This window comes from Centrocercus urophasianus, unplaced genomic scaffold, assembly GCF_019232065.1.
Source record: "Centrocercus urophasianus isolate 14NV4802_14NV808 unplaced genomic scaffold, USGS_Curo_1.0 seq_11, whole genome shotgun sequence".
Classification (NCBI taxonomy): Eukaryota; Metazoa; Chordata; class Aves; order Galliformes; family Phasianidae; genus Centrocercus; species Centrocercus urophasianus.
Window position 1 is genome coordinate 26,415,567 of NW_024884253.1, and position 22,369 is coordinate 26,437,935.

Below are 22,369 nucleotides of genomic sequence, written 5' to 3' on the forward strand. Positions count from 1 at the left end.
CTATGGGCTCTATGGGCTCTATGGGCTCTATGGGCTCTATGGGCTCTGTCACTACAGAACGTATATACATTTAATTTACCTTCTCAGATCTATTTTCTGTAATGCTAACTGGAGGAGTTAGCAGTGGAACTGAGTCACAAAAGCCACTTTGGGGTATTGTGTAACTGCGATTGCTAAATGTCCATAAAGATACCTACCCCGTGATAAAAATAAACAAAACTTAAACATGTAAAAATTAAAATAAAAACTATTAGAATATATATATATATATATATATTTAACTGAAAACAAATCTCCCTTTCCGGTTTTGAGTTGAAGGAGGGAAAATTTAGGTTGGATATCATGGGGACGCTTTTCACCAAGAGAATAGAGAGGTGCTGGAACAGGCTGCCCTGAGTGGCTGTGGGTGCCCCGTTCCTGGAGGTGTTAAAGCCAGGTTGGATGGGGCCCTGGGCAGCCCAGTCTAGTATCAAATGGGGAGGTTGGTGGCCCTGCCTGTGGGAGGGGGGTTGGACCTTGATGAACCTGGGGTCCCTTCCAACCTGGGCCATTCTATGATTTCTTTCAGATTTTCTCCCCTTTGTATGTGATGGCTGTTCAGGTGTTTTTTGGTAAGTTTTCCTATAAAATCTCAGTGTAACAATTGTTGGAGACTCAAATGTTTTATGAATGTGAAGTAACTCAAGTTAGATACATTCAGTTAAAAAAAAAAAAAAAAAAAAAGTTATTTTTTCATTGCCTGTTCTCCCAAGCAGCTGTAGAGATTTGAAATGAGAGAGTGTCTTTAAAATGTGGTTAACTATTACAGCAGGCATGAAGGTTAGAGCTTGGTTTGTACTGTTGTTGGTATTTGTTTTATGTAGAAAAAAATATATAAATTTCTTCCAGGGTCTCTAATCAGAGCAGCGAAATGATTACCTGTCTCAAGTTGAGAGCAGATCTAAAATTTCACTTTAAAATTGTAGATGCTTTCAAAGTGATCCAAAATTCATTAAAATAGACAAATTCCAGTTGCTTTGACCTGAATTCTTAAGCATGCTAATGACCTTACTGTCTTGGAATGCTTTATTAACTTTGGGCGTTAAGTCCCGAGTGATGAATAACTGTGGTGGTGGAGTCACTGGCCCTGGAGGTGTTCAAGGAATGTTTGGATGTTGTGTTGAGAGACATGGTTTAGTGAGAACTATTGGTGATGGGTGGATGGTTGGTCTGGGTAGTCTTGTGGGTCTTTTCCAACCTTGGTGATTCTATGATTCTTTGCTTCTCAGGTAGCAAAACACCACACAGTCATTCGCTTGTTAGAATAAATTTTGTGAATTTAGTTAAAGTGTTGCTATGATAAAACTTGTCAGATTGCACTTAAAGCACTTAAATGTTTTTATGTGCACTTTTTTTTCTCTTGAAATGATGATAATGCTGTGATATTTTCTTCTTTTGCCACTGAGTCTTCAGCACAGGAGCCGGGATGCTCATGGGTGTTCTGAGGTAATCTAACAATATAGGGCTACCTTTAAAATTCTGTGCAACTGAACTAGCTATTTTCAGGTTAGGCATATATGCATAGTAAATAACTATGAATTATTAAACTGAGAGTGATTGGCAAGCTTAAAAAATGAATGTACCCTTTCTCTGTGTTTCAAAATTAAGTTTGTTTAGGGGGATGGTTCTTTTTCTAACAGCTGTATTAATGAGAAGTAAGAGAAATTGCTAAACTAGTTTTACCTAGAGAATCAAGAGCAGGCACAGTCCTTTTCAGTAACCAGGCTGGTGGCTTGTCTGTGGTATATTTATTTACACAGAATATTTTGTATTGATGCTTAGGTGAATATAAGCAACAATTCTGTGAAACCAGATCAGCACAGATCTTACCTGTGCTCATATAAGGACTGCCATGCAAAGGAACTTCTGCCAGTTTTATGTCCCTACTGTGAAAAACATTTTTGCCTGAGGTGAGTGGAACAGTGTTTAAAGATAAATGCTTGTTCATTAGTGCATGGGGCACAAATTAATGCAAGTTTTTGGCTCTGTTATTTATAGACATCGGCATCAATCGGATCATGAGTGTGAGAAACTGGACACACCACAACCTCGAATGGCTGCCACTCAGAAGCTAGTTAAAGATATTATAGGCAAGTACAATGAAAGACAGATATACACTACAGTTCTCTTCAGAAGGTTTGTGGCCTTCTTTAATGGTCTAGACTTGAGCAAAAGAAAGACAAGGATGGGAGTTCCTTGTTTGAATAGCCTTAAATTCACCTATCAGCATGTAATTGTGTTCACTGAGACTGCAACAAGAAAAGAGTAGCATATACCTAGAAATAAAATCTTTGAAAATTGCAAGGACACTCAAGTTTCTTTCAGAATTATTGCATTGTTTTGATTCAAGTGCTATCATGTAATTAATCTTAGTTAGCCACTTATCTTTGCATCTTAGTTTATACACAGATAATGCTTGTATTCTGTGCACATGCTTGGCTGCTGGGATTATACCTATGCAGTCAAGGTGGGGGAAAAAAAAAAAAAAAAAGTCCACAATACAATTTTTGTAGCTTTTAGGCAGTGATTTTATTCTTTCCTGCATAACTGGCTCATGAGTGTTACTTGTAGAAAGGAGAACCTACACCTGTTGCCGTATGAATGCTGTGATCACCACAGCTACAAAAGCATAGGAATTTGTATTTCTTCAGCTTTTGCAAGTTGCTTAGCTGGTTCTTTTGCTGATCTATCTTTCTATATCATTCCAGAGTTCTGTTACATCATAAATATCCTTGAATAGGTGTACGTAATATCTTGCCTTCAGGAGGACAGGTAGGGAGTTGACAACATAAGAGATACAATAAGGCTTATAGCATAGAGATATAATATAAGCTTGTTCCAAGATACGTTCATGAGAAATTTGACTCATACTAACAGGAATAATATTGTTCTCAGATTCTAAAAAAAGTGAAGAAATAAAAAGCAAAAAACGCAAAGGAGCAAGAAACAGTGAAACAGCAGCAAAAGTGGCATTAATGAAACTGAAAATGCATGCATGTGGTGACAAGTCCTTGCCTCAGGTCAGTCGTGCTTGGTTTCCATAATTTACTTCTCAAAGGAAAGGATACATTTTCTAAGTTACTTTTTCTTCTAGTTCTCTCAGTTTGTTTTTGGATTTAATTCTCCAAGGCCTCAGTCATTTACACATAGATTTCAACTTGCCATCCAAAAGCTGTCTCACTGATCCCATGTCTTTTGTAAGGTGTTTGTGTAGAGTTTAGAACAGTCAGGTCCTTTAAAACAGAGTTGTGTTAGCACGCCAAGTTTAGGCCTCTGAGATTGTATTTATAATAGTGAAAACATTCTGTGTGATAATTAGTGTTTAATTATTTTTTTAAAAACAAATGCAGCTATTCTGTTACTGAGTCCTCTTATGAATTTATTTTTTTCTGTACTCATTGTGCTTTAAATTGGATAGGTCTTCTGCTATGAGCAGGATTATTACAAAGACCTGCTTGTAACACTCCTCACAGTGCCACTGTAAGAAATATTTCCTGAAGAGAGAGTGATCAATTTCAAATATTATGGAACGTAGTTTTTAGAAGTCTGTCACCAGAACTTACAAGAAAACTTAAAAAGTGGCATCTTATTCCAAAGCTAATAAAGTCTAACTAGTCTAACACAAATTACTGTGTGTTAGTTTCTCTCTCATTAATTTTCTTATTTGGATATCAATTCTCCAACCATCTAGAGTAGCAAAATGTCAAGACTGATAAATAAACTCTTGCATCTCTCTCTGTTGCCTCCTAGACTCTTTATAGATAGTCATTTTTTACTCTACTGCCCAGCAAGTTCCAGTTTGACAGATTTTTTTTAATATGAAGTTTCTCAAACACTTCTTAGGCATATTAATTCTCTCATTGCTGAACAGTGAAGTTGTAGAGGTTCAAAACTTGACCGAATCTGACTTGATGCTACCTGAGGAGTCCTGGTAGTTAGGCTCAGCTTTGATTTTGCCTTGCTTTGAGCATGATCTGCACTATGTGACCCCAGCAGTCCTTTCTAACAAAGATCAGGAAAAAAAAGACTATCTTAGAAATGTCTTTTCTCTCTTGATAGGCCAGGGATCAGTTTTCTGCAGGTAACTGCTTGTTATGGGTACTCTTTTCAAGACTGACCAGCTCAAAACAGGAGGGCCACGTGGCAATATAGTGTTAGCTATTCTGTCCTTGACTGACTGATATTCTCGTGTATATGGCATAGAAATTCTAGGAGACACATTCCAGAGTTGGAGATGCAGCAGTAGAATGAGCAGTTTTGTGAATTGTGTTGCAGTGAGCTGTGGGAGACTGCTTCGTCATCTTTAGAACTGGAGGAGGAACTGGAGGAAGGTGCTAGGACACTGTTAGAAGCTAAGTTACTTAGCATGTGTTTGTAATAACATGGCTGCGTTAGCTGTTTCACAACTTCATTTACATTTTAGAAAGATTCAAGTCCTGCTTCCCTTTCCCTTTTGTAGAATGCCTTGGTGTTACAACTTTTTGTGTGGGGAAAGTGCACAGGTTGAATATCATCCTCAGTTTTATGAACAGGCTGGGAGGAGGATAGATCCGTGGTTTTGTTTTGTTTTTTTTCTTTGGGAAGGCTTAAATAAATCCTTGAGAAAGAAGACCTCTGTCTTGTTTGACAGTGTCTGGCTTGGATTCATAAAGCACAGACTCAACTGATGAATGTACCAATGCATATGTGTGGAATTATATTTTGCTTTTCTGATTTTATTTTATTTTCATTTTTATCTTTTATAAATGTAACTTGTTTTTATGTTTTTCTAGACAGAAAGAATTTACTTTCAAGTACTTTTACCAAAGGGAAACAAAGAGAAAAGCAAGCCTATGTTCTTTTGCAGTAAGTGGAGTATTGGCAAAATAGTAGATTATGCAGCTTCCTTAGCAAGCCTTAAAAATGACAACAACAAATCAACAGCCCAGGTAAATCAGTAATAATATTTACACATCCCTCCCTCTCCTTTTCGTCCCTCTGCCCCCTTCTCCCTTTTTGCATCTTGGGCAAATTTTGACATTAATTTCTGTGTTAATTTTCTTGTAGAAATTGAGGTTATGCCATACTGCCTCTGGAGAAGCCTTGCCATTTGAGCACACGTTGGAAAAATGGCTATCTGATGAAGATTATCCATTATTCAATGGTGGAAATGTAATTCTGGAGTATCTTGATAATGATGTTTTATTTATAGAAGATACAGAATCATACTTAAGTTAGTAAAATATTACAAATTAAACAGCAGAAGAAAATTTTCTAGAAATGTGGTGTTCAAACCAAGACCAGTTTCCTCTTCATAGAATCATAGAATGGCTTGAGTTGGAAAGGACCTTAAAGATCATCTAGTTCCAAGCCTCCAGCCATAGGCAGGGTTGCCACCCTTAAATTACTGTATGCAGAATCTGTTCTCACCTCTGGAAGACACAGTTTCTGTGAATTCTTCAGCTGCATACTTGGCAAAACTATGTCCTGAAAGGACTGCTAGTTATTACAATAACTCACTAACTAAAATAAACTCTTGCTTAAGTGACATTTTACAGCTAAATTTTATATGTGTTTATTTTTGTTTAAATGATGTCTAAATTATGTATTGATAAATACTGAAAATGCGCAGTCGCAATGTGTCAGTTCTGTGAAGGAAAGGAGCACATTACACTCTTGCAGCATGTTTTCTATGTCTACAGGGACAGATTTCACGTGTTCGGAATGCAGCACCGGAGCCTGTGCTTCAGATCCACATTTTCTTAGTGCATTGATTTTTAGAGAAGAAGCTTTACAAAGCAAAAGTAATTCTCATGTCTCTTCTGTGTTTCAGAATTTCAATATCAAGTTTTGTTTTTTTTTAATATTCCACTTTATTATCCAGTGAAATCATCCTCTCTTACATAAGTTTTCAAAAAGGAAGAAATATGGTTAAACCAGCAGCACAGCTTTTAATACCTTGTGGTTTCATCCTGTCCTGGTTTAGACAGTGTCTGTTTTAGGTAAATCTCTGTTGCATCATCTTCAGCAGTCTGCAAGATAGAGTCCCCAAGTTTTAAAGGGGTCGTTGATGGTGCTTCAACATAATAAATTACACCTCTAGTTGCTTGTAGTGGCTTTCTCTGATGTCAGTCTTGTAATTCGGTTTGGAGGTCATTAAAAAGATTGTTTGAAGTATAAGTAGATGAACTCCAATTTTTGTGAAGATGCTGCAAAAAGGAGGTGCTTTGCACAAAGGAAAGAACTGATGAGCCAGACTGTAAGAAAGCACTGAAGTGCTGTTGTCATTACGCTGTCTGGTGCGTCCCCAAACTTCTTTCCACTTTCCCTTGAAGTGACACACAGGCATGCTAAGGAGTCAAGGTTTCCCAGCAATGTAGGTAAAGCATACTTCTGCAAGGAGAGCAGAACTGGTGATCATAGAATGGTTTGAGTTGGAAGGGACATTTAAGATCATCTAGTTCCAACCCCCTGCAATAGGCAGAGACAAGATGTAATTCACGGACTGGGGGGAGAATGGCTAGAAGTAAGGATGGCAAACTTTGGAGCAAAGATGTGTTGGAGGCTTTGAGAAATCAGTGGGATTGTCTTTACAGGAAAAAGCAGTTTGGTCTTCAGTGACTGAATATTTTGAAAATCTTTGGTTCATGATAGTGAAATGTTATGCATGCATTTCTCCATTTCCCCCTATCTCTCTCTGCAGCTGTATGTCGTCTCTTTGTGGCATTTCTGGCATCTTTCTCTTGCCATTTCTTTTCTTCTCTTTCTTTTCACATCCCCTCACCTGCCACCTGCAGGTGAAGCATATGACTTACATGACTGTTCTACCACCTCCTCGTCATCAACATATTTGGATAAGAAGGCTGAGGAGGGATACGTGCCAGAACTGCCTGCACACAGCCTCTTCAGAAGTTTTATTTACTTCATAATACAGGTTTTCTATGTGCATATAACTGCAGGCAAAATGACTATAATAAAATTTACTGGAGCTGGGGAGAATGCAGACTAGGGGAAGTGGAAGTAAATCTTTGGGGAGAACTCAAAGGTTTCATAAGGAAGTTTGCTTTTCCCAGTTGCCAGTTAATGCTAAGAGCTAGCAGCCTGTAAATGACAGTACAAATACAGCAAGTCACAGGTTGTTAAAACTCCAAAAATTTTTGACATTCACTTTCATCTTATTCCAAGGCTGTGTCTGGGATAATATGCAGAAGCTCATCCCACTTAGTTTTGAAAAACCGAGAAGCAAAAACAAATGAAGGCAGGCTGACAGACAAATAGCTATCCTATCATGACATTCTTATACAGATTCTAGAAGTAAAAGCAGAAGCATTTGCTGAGCTGCAGCATCTTGTTTGAGATAGAATTGCTCAGGTGTTAGCTGTTTGACTTTAGCTTCTTGTTTGTTATTTCTCTGTGTGACAGTTTTAGAAAATGGATGAGGCTAAGCCTCTGCAAATGTTTTACCTCCTAGGGTGCTGCAGGTTCCAGCTCCTGGCCTTGTGTTGTTTCACACACAAAATCTCCTTCTGTATACTGGTATGGAGGTACAGAGCAAACTTTGGGAAACCCTAAATTTGCATCAAAGGCTCAACTTTGCTTTTGTAAGTGACTTGTGAACCAGCTGGGCAGTGCCAAAGTAAACAAGCAATACTATGTTGTGCTGAGAAAGCAGACAGCCATCTCTCAAGCAGTTTCTCTTTGTGTATCTTTTAGGAAGAGAGAAAAGTTATGTGCCCTGTGGTGTGTGACCTGCATGGCCTGAAGGTGTTTACCAGCAGATCTGTTTTCTTGCTTACCAGGTGTCACAACAAAAGCTAAACCACAGCCCGTGTGCCTCAGTTGGTGCTACAGTTTTTAGCTTGCAATGATGTGCAAAATAATCATGCAGGAAAACATTTGCAGAGACCTGTAAAGACTGACAAATACTGCTTAAGGTCTCTACGATTCTGCCTGTTTGAAAATGAGAAAGATGAAGCGTGGAAAGGTGCAGTGACTAGGCACTGGCGCTGCTGGGAATGGACACCACATCTCTGAGGTATAAAGGAAAAGGTGAAAGCTCCCCTGCAGAAGCACACAGCTGTGGGTTGAGTTGCCACTGGGAGCAGCAGACAAGTCATGGTCATTCTGAACCATAAAGTACGTTACACAGCCCTTGTCCTCCTTGCTGTTCGCTGTAGATCAACATCTTACATATGAGAGTAAACTAGATTAACTGCCGGTTGTAAACACAAGATGCCTCTGTTTTATCCTGATGAAAGATGCAGGGCCAGAATTCAGAGAACAAGGCTCTGTTCAGGCAACCTTACCAAGGAAAGCAATGACTTTTGTTTCCCTCTATGTCTCTTTAACGATATTAACCTAAAAAATGCAGCTTTTTTTGTTTCCAAAAAAATCTGTCTGGATTGTATGGGCTTTTCTGGAAATTTACTGCATGTTTAACATCAAAACCAGTGGTCTGTCAGGTTGCAGGTTTGGTATTATCTCAACTACCAGCCCTAACGGGGGTGGAGGGAGAAGGGGAAGGGTGGGGGGAGTAAGGAGGCAGAGGAGGCAGTTGCACAGCTCCTGAAAGCTTCTACAGAAAAAATCTTGAACTGACAGAACACCGCAGCCGCTGTGGGGCGAGCCCGGGACAGCCGGCGAAAGGCGCCGCTCCCCGCTGCGCATGCGCGCTGTAACTCGTCGGTGTAGGGGCGTGGCTTGGCGCCTGCGGGGCATGCGTAGTGCCGCCGAGGGTGAAGGCTCACTTGGAGCAGCGGCGGCGGTTAACGGAGCTGGGAGCCCTGAGGTCAGGTGAGGCGGCCTTCTCCTCTGTCTCCATTCCGGCATGCAGTGCTGCCCTCGCGGCCCTTTTCTCGCGTGAAGCAGGGGCTGCTCGCGACTGGGGCTGCCTTTCGACCTGACGGGACCTTTAGAGCCCCGGTTGCCCCGTATGGCGGCTGGGTGCCGGTGACCTGTGCTCTGCCGGGACCGGCGGGTCTGGGTTCCGCCAGCCGCACCTCCGCTCTCAGTGCGGGGCTGAGCCTGCGGGGCTGGCCGGCGGCGGGGCGGGAGGGAAAAAACAGCTCCGTCCCCTAAACGCGGCTGCTGCTGTTTAGCTAGAATTCGTGCAGACTTACTGTCGGGATGGAATTCTGATCGTAACTGGTTGCTTTTCCTTTGCTGTGCCGTTGTGCTGGGTGTCTGTGTGCTTAGCGGGACGTTGCTCAGTGCCTCTGGTGCGCAGCCACACGGTGCCCGGCACCTTACTGGTGTTATCTGACTGGCCCTGTGTGCACAGGGATCTGTGCTTAGTAGGGTATGAATACAATTGGGCCATCGTCTCCTTGTGTTTTACAAAAGTAGAGTTTCTTTTGGCAATTTTCAGCTGTTAGGAACTGGACTAGACAAGGGCCATTAAATCAGGATACTTGGGCTGGGGATGGGTCATGGTGATTGTATAAGGTTTTGTTAATGAACGTTTATCCTTATAAATTGACAAGCATTTCAGGTCTCTTGTCCTGTTCATCATGTCTCAAGGAGAACTGCTTGCATAGCAACTACCTGGGGAAAGATCTCCTTGAGAGCAGCCCTGCAGAGAAGGACTTGGGGCTACTGCTGGAAAAGAAGCTGAACGTGAGCCAGCAGTGTGCACTTGTAGCCCAGAAGGCCAACTGTGCTCTGGGCTGCATTAAAAAAGGGGTGGCCAGCAGGGAGAGGGAGGTGATTGTCCTCCTCTACTCAGCTTTTGTGAGGCCCCATCTGCAATAATGAGTCCAGGCCTGGGGCCCCCAGTACAGGAAGGATGTGGAGCTCTTGGAGCGGGTCCAGAGAAGGACCACTAAGATGATCAGAGGGCTGGAGCACCTCTACTATGAGGAAAGGTTGAGGGAACTGGGCTTGTTTAGCTTGGAGAAAAGAAGGCTCTGGGGAGACTCATTGTAGACTTCCAGTACTTGAAGAGAGCATATAAACAGGAGGGGGAATGACTGTTTACGAGGGTAGATAGTGATAGGACAAGGCAGAATGGTTTTAAACTGAGACACGGAGGTTTAGGCTAGGTATTAAGGAGAAGTTTTTCACAGAGGGTGTTGACGCACTGGAACAGGTTGCCCAAGGAGGTTGTGGTATTGGTAGGTGGTATTGTTTCTTAATAAATGTCTATAGAAGATGTTTTTAGGTGACTATGGGATCTTTCTCATGTGGAATCAATACCATTTCATGTTCATCTTTGGAACACACCCCTAGAGCAAAGAGTGACAGAATAAACAACGAAGTATAGGTTTGGAGTTTGTTCCTTTCTAATTTAAGACGTTCACACTCATTTAAACCATACTTAAAACTAGATTGAGCTTTATGTAATCAGTCTTCTGCAGTAAATTATAGTGATGATTCTGCGGCTTTTAAGCAAACAGGCCCTGAGCTGTGCGCTGCTTATTTGTAACCACGCTATTGCTTTTCAAAGCTTTTCTGTACTTTGAGGTCAGTGTCTAATGTGTCTAAATGTAGAATTGCATATATGCTTGTGTCTTTCAGCACTGAGGATTTGTACTTATTAATGTTTTTATGTTGTGCCTTATTGATCATCACAAAATGTGCAAATAATCTGGTAACCTCTACTAGACATTTAATAAATTTGAAGTTCTTCTTTCCTGAGTAAAAGATAATACAGACTTCTGTATTTCAGAGAGGAGAGAACACTGCAGGCTGATCAGGAAGAGTGAAAAATTATAATTTATTAAAATAGTAACCGTAATCATTTCTTGTGTTAACATATCCCTTTGGTAGGTTGTACGTCAAGAAAACATGGCAGATCCTTGGCAAGAATGTATGGATTATGCAGTTACATTGGCAAAGAAAGCTGGGGATGTAAGTATAAACCATTTATAACTAATAACATTATTTATTGAGGCTGGTATATGTGTAGCTTTTGAATGAGCTTCGATGTTTTATATTCTTCAGAGGAGTATTAAAAAAAAAAAAAGGGAATTAGCACAGTAGTTAAATAAGTGTTTCAAGATTGGAGTACCTTTCAGCTTGGTTAGTATAATAGGGAACTTTGCATCTTTCTTGGAATGAGGGTCTAATAAAAAACAAGGAATATCTTTTGTTCCTTAGATTTCATTTTAAAATTATTTTGGAATAATGGTAAACAGTGGGTATTTGTTTTTTCCCTTAAATTTGTTTCCCTTATTTTTTTGTATACCTGAAAACTGTTGACTGTCTTTCTTTGGAACACTTTTAGTTGACCTTACACAGTGACTTGGTGGCGTATCATACCATGCTGTTTTCTCTTTCTGAAGAATGCTTTACATCTACAAATAAGAAATATTTCTTACAGTTTCTGTACTTCAAAGTATTGTGATCTAAGATCTCTTGAAAGAGCTTTTCTGTCTTAGCAAAGGCTCGTCATAGGAGCTGTTAGTGGAAGTTCATTTATTCACTGTAGTTCTGCTTTGTGCAGCTGTCTGTAGCTTGAGAAGATGGCACGTGTGCTAATGCTGTACTTGGAGCTGCAAAATGGCAGAACGTTGTCCCTGCTATAACCTCGTTACAGTCTTCCCTGAAAAAGCTTTCTGAGTAAACCAGTAATCGAGGCTGTGAGGCATGCATTCTTATTCAAGCTGATTCTGCCAGTTTTAAGATCATCAATGTAAGATCTGGCTAAAAATGCATCACGTACGCTCAGTCCTAAGTATTTCTATTTGTTTATTAATTTATAAATTTAGCCCTTGTAACAAACAGAGCTCAGTGTCATGTGCCATTGTAAAGGTCATGTAGAAGTTTGCGCTGAATAGGGACTGCAGAAAGATGTAGGGATGAGCCCCTGTAATTAAATGGAGATTTGCCACTGTTTGTCTTTCTGTTATGTATGTGCAGTGTAGAAAATCGCAGTAAAAATGATGCTGGGTGATGCTCAGATTCCTGAGAGAGCTAATTTTTTCCATGCTGTTAATGAAGAAAGCTTTTTTTTTTTTTCCCCCTCTTTTGTTAACAGATAATCCGTGGAGCACTCAAGGAAGAAAAATCCATTATGATTAAAAGTTCACCAGTAGATCTAGTGACTGAAACTGATCAAAAAGTAGAAAACTTCATTATCTCATTGATAAAAGAAAAGTATCCTTCTCACAGGTACAGTTCCTAGTGTATCATAGAATCATGGAATCACAAGGTTGAAAAGGACCTACAAGATCATCTGGTCCAACTGTCCTCCCATTACCACTGCTGATACAAGCCACTAACCCATATCTCATAGCTCCTCATCCAGACGCCTCTTGAACACTGCCAGGGACCACAACTCCACCACCTCCCTGGGCAGCCATTCCAGTACCTGACCACTCTCTGAGAGAAAAAGTCTGAACCTCCTCTGGTACAACTTGTGGCCATTTCCTCAAGTCCTGTTTTCTTGCGTGGAAGAAGAGGCCAAACGCCTCCTCACTTCTGAGGGGGCTCTGGGCAGTCTGCTCTCGTGGTTGGTGACCCTGCCGTAGCAGGGGGGTTGAAACCAGATAATCATCATGGTCCTTTTCAACCAGGCCATTCTATGGTTCTAATCAGTTCAATTTTGATAAAAGAGAAGGGATAATGAAATGACAAGTTTGATTTTGCTTGGTAAAATTCTGTTACGACTGTCTGTTGGAAAGCTACAGAAATCTCCCATAGCTTTAGGATATTGTTTCATAGCGCTAATTTTTCCCAAATGCTTTGAAATTCATTGCTTGCTAATTTTGGTATCAACTTAAGAGAGGTATAGTAACAAAATGTAGTATCCATAGAGTTACCATGGGTCAAGGCTCATACTGGAAATCACTTCAGTTTGAACCAGCTGTATGTCATTAAGTTCTTTGTCTTTTGTGTTAGAGCATTGTGAGCAGCCCCAGGGTAACTGGATCCCAAATGTCTTGTATACTTTTGGTTGTATGAACTTGCATATCTTCACTGCCTAAACTGGATGGCTACTGTGGTAGTGAGTGTGCCTATGGTAAATACACGTGTAAGAGCCTTGAAAGCAGATTGACTTTTCTGCTTCTGCATTACTGAGTTTGTTATACAAAGTACTGTGTACTACAAAATACTCTTTGTTTTATGTATTTGTATAAAAAGAAATCTCTTCTTGAAGGGCATGTTGTATTAACTTGCTGTCTTTCCGATTTTGACATAAGGCTGAAGTTTAGTACAGTTTTCTAACGGAGATTTGCTAAATTTTCATGCCTTTTCTTGGAGATTTTCTTATCATAGCAATATATGTAAAAATAAATAAGCACAAAGTTAGTAGAACTCAAGTGATGTAAAATGTCAGTAACCTAACCAAATCAGTGTAAGCATCCAGATGTAAGTAACAACCTCAGAAGAAAGAAGTTTCTGGTATTGACAAACAGGTTAGACTATTTAAACTTCTTTTTATATTAGGTAATTTATACTTTCTTGGACACATTTCTATTGAATTTGTTTCTGATAAATTTCTCATTTACCTGAAATAACTCTTCAGTCTTTCTCTTCTTGAAGATCTGCATTTTGGAAACATGCTGTTTCTTTCTGAGCAGTTATCTTCACTACTCCAGTTGATCATAAGAGCAGGCACTTGATGCATGCTTTTCATTGGTTGAGTAATATGTGGTAAAATAAATGTGTGAAAAGCATAGAAGGGAATTCTACCTGCTAACATTGATCCTAATAATTTTGCAGTTCAAAACAAATACTTCCAAAAAACAGATTCTGAAATTTGGGTTTTTGTGGTACAGCCACATGTGTCCCTTGGTTTAGTAGCATGCCTGATCACACACGCTTTGCCCTGTCTTTTGGGGAGGCTCTGATTTGGTTTTCATCCCTTAACCAAGTTCCATTTTTTCAGAATGCTCATAAAATGCAGTTCTGAGTTGTAACCATTTTGCCGTATCTGAGTTAAGTGTTAATGACCAGTTACTGTAGTGATTGAAGCACGTGAGTGTGACCATAAAAGCTTTCTGCAGTTAAAATACAGGCAAGCAATGCTTTATAGTACAAATAAATTGAAAGTACTCTAGCCAAAGCTTGGTGATGGTGTTACTGTTTAGAATGAAAACTTCAGTGTTTAGAATGCTAAATTCCAGTGAGGGATATGAAAAAAGCATTTTTTTCCCCAGCATTTATGCTATTTTCTGACATGATAAATTTCAGTACAAGCTCGGTCAGGTGCAGTTGGTGCTTTCCAGCTTTTCTCCTCTTTTCACATATGATTAGTGATGGTATGAAACCTGCATCTTGCTTCAAGAATTTAAGTTTCAAGGACAGTGTTGTAATTCAGAACTTCTAAACAATTTCTTTGTATCTTTTAAATATGTTTCCTACTGCAGCTTTATTGGAGAAGAATCGGTTGCAGCTGGAGGGGGCAGCATTTTGACAGATAGCCCCACATGGATTATAGACCCTATTGATGGAACTACCAACTTCGTGCACAGGTTCACCTTTCACTTCTTGTGTTAGCAACTTCAACTGATTAACATTTTTCTTTCTGCAATTCCTGGGAAGTACAGCTTTTTCTCTTCCAAATTGCTTTAAAAGGGATATTGTTGCTAGTTACAAACTGCTGAAATTTAATGAGACGCTGGATAATTTCAATTGTTATTTTAGTATTTCTGTAACTTTTGTAGTAGTGTTGCCATAACCGTGAGCGGATATTCCTTCAAAGCTTTTTACTATGTGTGGTCAGCAGCCTTGAAAAGCATCAGGAGTCAGAATTAGGAGCTGCACCCTCAGAGAGGCCTTGGTGAAAGGCAGTAACACAGCTCTAAGCACTGATTTCCAGCAGCTCTCAAATCTGATCTGGGAGCTCCTACAATGAAAGAAAATGAAATTATCACTAGTGGTTGCTTATGGGTGTCCTGTATGTTGAGAAGGGGGCTTTCAGGGTAGTGATGACTGACTGTTCCCTCATCTGTGAAACACAGTTTGACCTTGGTGAGCTTTTTTTTTTTTTTTTAATGTTCTTGAATACCATTTTCAAATGACTGTTTCTGTGTGGGCCGCAGCTTTAAATAGGTGCTGTACCCTGATAATTAACATGTATAAAAAGCCAGAAGAAAATAACATGTTCTGCTGAATTTAATGACTTAAATCTGTAAGGAAGGCAGGGGAGATGAGTAACTGCTTCTGATGAGGCTGTTTTGGCCAGACAATTTGTTCCTCCTGAGAAACGTCAGTGGTACAGAGGCCTGCTTGTATTCTTTATCGATAAAAGTGGCAGTCTCCATGCCCAAATGTAACATCTGTAGCTTCACTGGGTAGAAGAGTTTGTATTTGCAATGATAAATGGTGTTGTTGGGTGTATTTTCATAGTAAACTCCACAAATTCCAGAGAAAGTAGTATTTCCTATATATTCCACACTTCTTTCTTTATTGCATATGAGTGAACATTGTTTTTGTTAAGCATAAGCATGGTAACAAAAGAAGTTTGGTGTCTTCACATTAGCGAAATGTTTTGTTTTGTAGGTTTCCATTTGTGGCAGTTTCAATTGGCTTTGTTGTAAACAAAAAGGTATACTTTTCATTACTTAATATCTAATCAAGCAAAACTAATCAATTTCTTGTTGCTAGTTATTATTAAGATTTGTATTTTCACAGTAAATAGGAAGAAAGGGAACAGAAACAGAAACGTCACTTTTCCTTGCAGATAGAGTTTGGAATTGTGTATAGCTGTGTTGAAGACAAGATGTACACTGCCAGAAGAGGAAAAGGGGCATTTTGCAATGGCCAGAAACTTAAAGTGTCAGGCCAAGAAGGTAAGTGGAACAACACAGCTTTTTAAAATAATTTCATTTCTTTTACAAGTGGTGCATCGATGCTTTTGGACTTGGATGTATTCCAGTTTGTTAGCATGCTGTTTTGCTTACAAACACAGGCTTTTTGGCCATGAATTATTCAGATCTGAGAAACAGTTACATTCTCTTTGATCCATATAACATGCTTGTGATCTTTGCATGATCAACACTCAGCAGTTGAATTTCTTATTCCTTGTCTGTGTTGTTGGTTTTTTTTTTAAGTGTATTTCCTGTAAGCCTGCAATCCCTCTGTTTGTTCTGTAGGAACCATAACAAATCTATTAAACAATTCAACGTTGTCCAGCTGTGAACTTTGTTCACATTTTAAATCACTGTCACTCTTTTGTACTTGCCTATCCTGTATAAAATAAAATCCTCACTTAAAGTGGAGGGCCTTTGAAGTTCTGAGAATTCATTAATTTTTCTAACAATGCTTTTTCTTAGTAATGACATCAATTAATGTATACATAAAATTAAACCATCTTATGCTATATTGACTTTATTTCATATTGTCCTGCCATTACACTTCTAAGGATTGTTATACATCCATGTACATGTAGTATTAATATTTAAATGACTTTTATTCTTTTGTGTAAGAAATCAATGGTGTAATCTCTGCTTGAATTTATCTTTAGTTTAATAACAGTAATTAGGTATCTAAGTTGTACTGTTGGAAAAGTGAGGTTTTATTTATTTATTTTTTTCAGACATTACAAAATCCCTTATAGTGACAGAATTGGGATCAAATCGTGATCCAGAGACTATAAAAATTGTTCTTTCTAACATGGAAAGACTCCTCAGTATTCCTATTCACGGGTAAGATACTGTTAATTTTTGATATTTAGGACAGATCACTTGCATATTTTGAAATGCAGTGGGATGTAAATGCTACTGTGTAAAAGCTCTCTGCAGAGAAACTGTATTTTCACTTTTTGAGACTGAGATATAATGAACAAAACAGTAACAGTAACAGTAAATCAGATAGACTTGAAAATTAAAGCATGGTTTGTAGGACTAGGAAGTATTGTTTTCCTAGGCTTTTGTTTTGTTTTTAAGGAACTGTGATTGGATATGCTATGCTGTATTAAGGCAGCTGTTAGATGTCTTATTTCTGTGTAGCAACAGAAGTCATTTTTATTTGCTAATATAGAAGACAAAAGTAGATCTTCCTTGACTCTTTTAATTCTGCACAAATACTTTTAATTTTCCAAATAATTGACATTACCAGCAAACTGCTCCTAGCTCAATGTGTTCCTTGTTCCTTCTCATCTAGGTGACCCGAAACCTACATTTCCACAAACCATTTTCTTTAAATGAAGGTGGTTCCAGTAGACAGATTTCTCTTGTTCAGTCTGCTCCTGTTTCTAATCTAAAAGTAGTTCTGGTTTTATGCTGAGATTCTCAAGGTTCTTGTTTTGACATTAAACTCTTAGTTTGTGTTTTCAAAAATCCTTCCAGTGTCATTGAGGATTATAAGTTATAAGGAAGGAAAGCGTGAAGTGTTTCCTCACTTCAACTTTGGTATTTTATGTGTAAAAAGTAAATCGAGCTTGAAGTTGATTTAAGTTGCTTCTTGCTGTAATTTAGCTGCTATCAATTACAATGTAATGCAAATTCTGCTGATATAATGCTGAAATAAGTACTTAAACAGGTTCCTTAATTAATTACATCAATACTTCCGAAAGGAGATGGAATTTGTAACACAAAAAGGATTTTGATCAAGTTACCCAGACTGGTTTTACACTGTGTGATTTATTTTTTTATGATGATTGCTATTGGGTTTTTTTGCAAGCCAGAGATGTTCTACTGAGCTTCCCTTGAGAAAGAGAAGTAATTGTCTTTTCAGTGTTGATAAGTGTGCGCTGTATTTGAAGTCTTGTATAGAAAAAGAAGAGTAGAGTATCTGTTACTGTTTCATGGGTAAGTAAAAAAATTGTAGGGCTTGGAACGGACCTCTGGAGAACATCTAGTCTAACCCCCTGCTAAAGCAAGTTCCATACAGATGGTTGCCCAGGAAAGCGTCTGGGCAGGTTTTGAGTATTACCAGTGAAGGAGACTCCACAGCCTCTCTGTACAGCCTGTTCCTGTACAGCCTGTTCCCTCAAAATAAAGAATTTTTTCTCATATTCATAGGGAACTCTGTTTCAACTTGGGCCTGTTGCTTCTCGTCGTGTTACTAGGCACCACTGAAAGGAGCCTGGCCTCATCCACTTGACTCTTGCCTATCAGATATTTATAAGCATTGGTAGGATCCCTTGCCAGTTTTCTCCAAGCTGAGCAGTCCCAGGTCTCTCGGCCTCTCCTCATAAGGGACGTGTTCTAGGATGTAGCTAACAAAATACGCAAGTTAGAGATGTAGTCAATGAAATACGTAAAGCGGGGGCTGTCAAGGTCACCAGGCGTAATCTGTGTGGGCCCCTTGCGTGGTTAGTGAATACGTGAAAGGGGGGCTGTATCAGTCATCTGCCTCTGCGGGGGCTCCTTGACTCATGAGAAACCATGATGAGACATGGCAAGACAAGACATGCCACATGTCTATTGGGCACAGATAACCGTAGCAAGGGTGATTGGTAGCACTGTGATATAAGGGACAACTATAAGAAGAGTGTGTTGCTTGCAGTAAGTGCCATTTGCCGCTCACCACATTGGTGTCATAAAAGCGTGTGATTTGGCCAGGGCTGTCTGAGCACTTCACGACGGGACATTATTCAGAGGTTGCCGAAGCAAAGGCAACACTAGGACTCTAATCATCTTTGTGGCCTTCTGCTGGACTGTCTATGGAAGTTGCTCATCTTTCTTAAACTGCGGAGCCCAGAACTGGATGCAGTACTCCAGACGTGGCCTTACCAGGGTAGGGGAGAGGGGGAGGATCACCTCTCTTGACCTGCTGGCCATGCTCTTTAATGCACCCCAGGATACCCCTGGCCTTCTTGGCCACAAAGGTGCACTGCTGGCTCACGGTCAGCTTGTTGCCCACCACGACACCCATGTCTTTCTTTAAGAGCTCCTTCTCCAGCAGATCAGTCCCAAACTGATACTAGTGCTGTTATTCCTCCCAAGGTGTAAGAGTCTGTACTTGTTCTTGTTGAACCTCATCAGGTTCCTCTCTGCCCAACTCTTCTGCCTATCTAGGTCTCACAGTCTGCGGGTCTGTCAGCCATTCCTCCCAGCTATCTTCCATAATAGTTGTGGGGTTTTTTTTAGGCTAAGAGGTTATTCAATATTTATTTTCTTTCTAAAGCCAGGTTTTAAATTGGAATTCATAAATATTATTTCTGGGAATTTGCTATGCACACAGCTTTGAGCTACTTAGACAAAGTAATTGTGAATGAAGTTATGCATATTTGCAGCATTCCATTCGGTTTGCTCTAGCTCAGCTCATTTTGCACATGATGCTTTTGTGTTCTTTGCCATGTGCACATACCTTGTGACTTCCTTACAAACTGTTCTTAACTGAAAAACAACTGTCTTCTTTAGGATTAGAGCCGTTGGTACAGCAGCTGTGAACATGTGCCTTGTGGCAGCGGGTGGAGCTGATGCCTATTATGAAATGGGGATTCACTGCTGGGATATGGCAGGGGCTGGAATCATTATTACTGAAGCAGGAGGTGTACTCCTGGATGCGTCAGGTAAGCATAGAAGAATGCACAATATTCCTTTGTCACTTTAAACAGCTGAAAAGAGAATGCAGAGAGGTTATTGCTACTAAGCAGAATTAACGTTGTTAATATACAGAGACAATTGTCTTACAGCTTAAGAGCATATCACTTTCTAACCCATTTGGCTGAGCACAAAAAAAAGACAGAAATAAAAAAAAAAAAATTAAGAAAAAATAAATTAAAAAAAAAAAAGCAGTAAACATGTTCAGAAGAATTTAAATGTAGTTCATACGCTGCATAAACTGGTTGAGTTAAATGTGTTTTTATCCAGTGGCAGGACATAGTCCAGAATCATAATATATCCTTTTTTTGTTAATGCCCATTTTCTTAACAACTTTTAATATTTTTTTCCAGCAAAAAGCTACTTAACTTGCTTGCTTTTATTTCTAGGTGGACCATTTGATTTGATGTCTCGGAGAATAATTGCAGCAAGCAGTCGACCTATTGCAGAGAGAATAGCCAAAGCACTTCAGATAATTCCTCTGAAAAGAGATGATGCAACTAACTGAATACCAAAGCTGCACCTTTAAACATACAGTTGTACAACGGTTCTCTCTCTCATGTGGTGGTTGTTCCACACCTGGCACCTGATTTAAAAAAAAAGAAAATAGATTGTGTTCTTTCAGTACTGGATAGCTTATGGTGTGACTGTGAAGTAGTGTTTTGAGATTGGACCAAGATCTACGTAAGCTTTTATTGTCAAGTATTCTATTTAGCATTAAAAACACATATTTGCTTCCTTTTATAGATCTACAACTGCTGTTTTGAAGCTTTATACTACACTGGAAAGCATAGCTAAGACCCTTTAGTTACATAATAACAAAACAGATTCAGTATCTCAGCGCCACACAGAAGCTTAAGGCAATACTGTTTATCCATTCTCTAACCTTTTCTCTCCTGACTGTTGTTTCTTTTTCAGTATCATCAATGTATCAATTTCCTTAACTTGTTAGGGTTTTTCTAGAAGTAGTTTATGTATTTCTGAATGTTTTTTTTACTTGCTTGTAGATTGGGATCTCATTTAAAGCCCCTTTTAGTTACCTGTCTTTGTTTTTGTAGTCATGGTTCTACCTTTTTTACATTAGATAAACACAGTCTCCTCTTTTGCTTTTTATGTGGCCAATATTCTTGCGTATTTATTACAGTTGCAGAAATAATAACTACTGTGCCAGGAAAACATGTTTTTCCCAAGAATAAGTTCTGAGCACACTTCCTATTGACAGATGGACTTGCTCCAGCTTAAGATTGAAGTATGGCTTAAATTTGTCCTGTCACTTGGAATTATCAGCTTGTATGTACTAGGTTCTTACTCTTATTATTTGAACCGTAATACCCATTAATCTTGTTTGAGTTTCTCCATGATTAATTAATTTCAGAACCTAAGGAATAATTGAAGTCTGAACTGGCAAAAAATAAGCCAGTAGTCCAGGCTTCTTACATCGTTCTCTCTGAGTTATAAAAGCGATGACTGACCAAGTTCAGGTTTCCATTGTGTTATGTTATGGATAGGCACAAAAGAAAATATGTTTCTAACCCTAAGTGTTTTCAAATCTAAGAAATACCAGTAATCTAATGCTGTATAGTTCTAAACTTCTAAAACTATACAGTTCTTTGCATTTTTGTACTTAAAAGTATCAGTCTACTGACCAAACAGTGAATGCACTTTAAGAAAAAACCTTAATTTAGATCATTTTTTAACCTGATTTTTCTGCATCTGACGTCTCCAAAATAAAATTGTTTTATAGAGATTGTCCAGTCAGAAGACAGCAACGTTTTGGAAAGCCTGATTTGTACTGCTGTCCCACTGTCTTTGTTTTGGCAAATGATCTTCTCTCTTGACAGTTCCAGCAGTAATTTGAGCTTTTAATATCAGTTCTTTTTTTTTTTTTTTCTTTTTTTTTTTTTTTTTAAAAAAATTTTATAAGTAATTTTTTTATTAAAATATATTTAATGCCAGATGATTAACATTAATGATCAGCAGCTGCCTGATATTAGGTCTTTTTTAAAAATAATTTTTAAAAAATCAGACTTAATTTTACTTTTAAAGTTACCATTTGACATGGATAGGGACTGTTTGGCCATTTCACTGTAACTTTATTGCTGTAAATGATTTGGGATCATTGTTTCCTGAGTATGACTGTTGTACCATTTTTCTGGCTTCTGTAGAACAAAACCTGCGTAACTTCTTTTTTTAAACTGATTAATTTGTGAAATGGAGACATAGGTTTAAAAAAAATAATAAAGTGAGAGGATGTGTTCAAAATAAATGGGTCCTGGAGGAGCAGCTGCTTCAGATGTGCTTCCCTGCTTAATGATAGAATCGTTAGAAAAGATGGCTGAGATCACCTAGGCCAATGAACTACCTGCCAGCAATGTTGCCCACTAAGCCACATCCCTTAGTACTGCATCCACTCTTTCCTTAAACACCTCCAGTAATGATGACTCCACTTTATCCCTGGGTGATCTGTTGCAATGTCTAACCTCTCCCTGAGGAGAAAAAAAAAATAATATTAGTGCAATGCTGGGATCCAGCAAGCTGGGTATGTGAGCTTGGGGCTGTCTCTGAGTTGAAAACTTTGTCGTCTTGGCCTCTGATACACATGAACTGTTATGCCTCTACAGAACAAGTGCAGGTGTGTACACAGCCCAGTGTTCTTATAAAAAGTACTTCAGCAGCTTCCCATAAGATGATAATATGCTAATTATGTCAGTCCTTAGATCTCAAATCTTACAGAGCACTTGACTTTCTTCACTGTTTGTGAGGCCCAGCAGCTGGTTGAAACGCAGAGCTTTCTCACCCTTAGCTTTCCTAACACTCTATGGAGAATTTACGGAGCATCATTTCACGTATTTACTTTCTTACTCAGTATTCACCTTCTAGGGTTTTTTTTTGTGGTGTTTTTTGTTTGTTTGTTT

The 22,369-nt window shown here is 39.0% G+C and overlaps 2 protein-coding genes across 3 annotated transcripts in view; both read left to right on the forward strand.

Moving 5' to 3' along the window:
• The window catches only part of ZFAND1 (zinc finger AN1-type containing 1), a 6,311-nt gene extending 181 nt beyond the window's left edge, over positions 1–6,130 (forward strand). Inside the window, exons 2-8 of the mRNA XM_042809020.1 lie at positions 569–611; positions 1,446–1,485; positions 1,822–1,949; positions 2,038–2,129; positions 2,935–3,059; positions 4,812–4,967; positions 5,086–6,130. Of these exons, the coding sequence (XP_042664954.1) occupies positions 569–611; positions 1,446–1,485; positions 1,822–1,949; positions 2,038–2,129; positions 2,935–3,059; positions 4,812–4,967; positions 5,086–5,256 (755 nt within the window). The 3' untranslated portion in view covers positions 5,257–6,130. The remainder of the gene's footprint in view (positions 1–568; positions 612–1,445; positions 1,486–1,821; positions 1,950–2,037; positions 2,130–2,934; positions 3,060–4,811; positions 4,968–5,085) is intronic.
• Positions 6,131–8,729: 2,599 nt separating this feature from the next.
• On the forward strand, positions 8,730–21,358 carry IMPA1 (inositol monophosphatase 1). 2 transcript variants are annotated; one of them, XM_042808628.1, is made up of 9 exons: positions 8,730–8,811; positions 10,786–10,866; positions 11,996–12,129; positions 14,331–14,435; positions 15,466–15,511; positions 15,647–15,755; positions 16,502–16,610; positions 19,272–19,423; positions 19,844–21,358. In XM_042808628.1, exons 2-9 carry the CDS (start codon positions 10,804–10,806, stop codon positions 19,960–19,962), a joined length of 837 nt encoding a protein of 278 aa, XP_042664562.1. In that variant the 5' UTR covers positions 8,730–8,811; positions 10,786–10,803; the 3' UTR covers positions 19,963–21,358. The 2 variants fall into 2 exon arrangements, with proteins under 2 accessions (XP_042664562.1, XP_042664563.1); XM_042808629.1 differs by having other exon boundaries at positions 8,752–8,806.
• Positions 21,359–22,369: the final 1,011 nt, after the last annotated feature.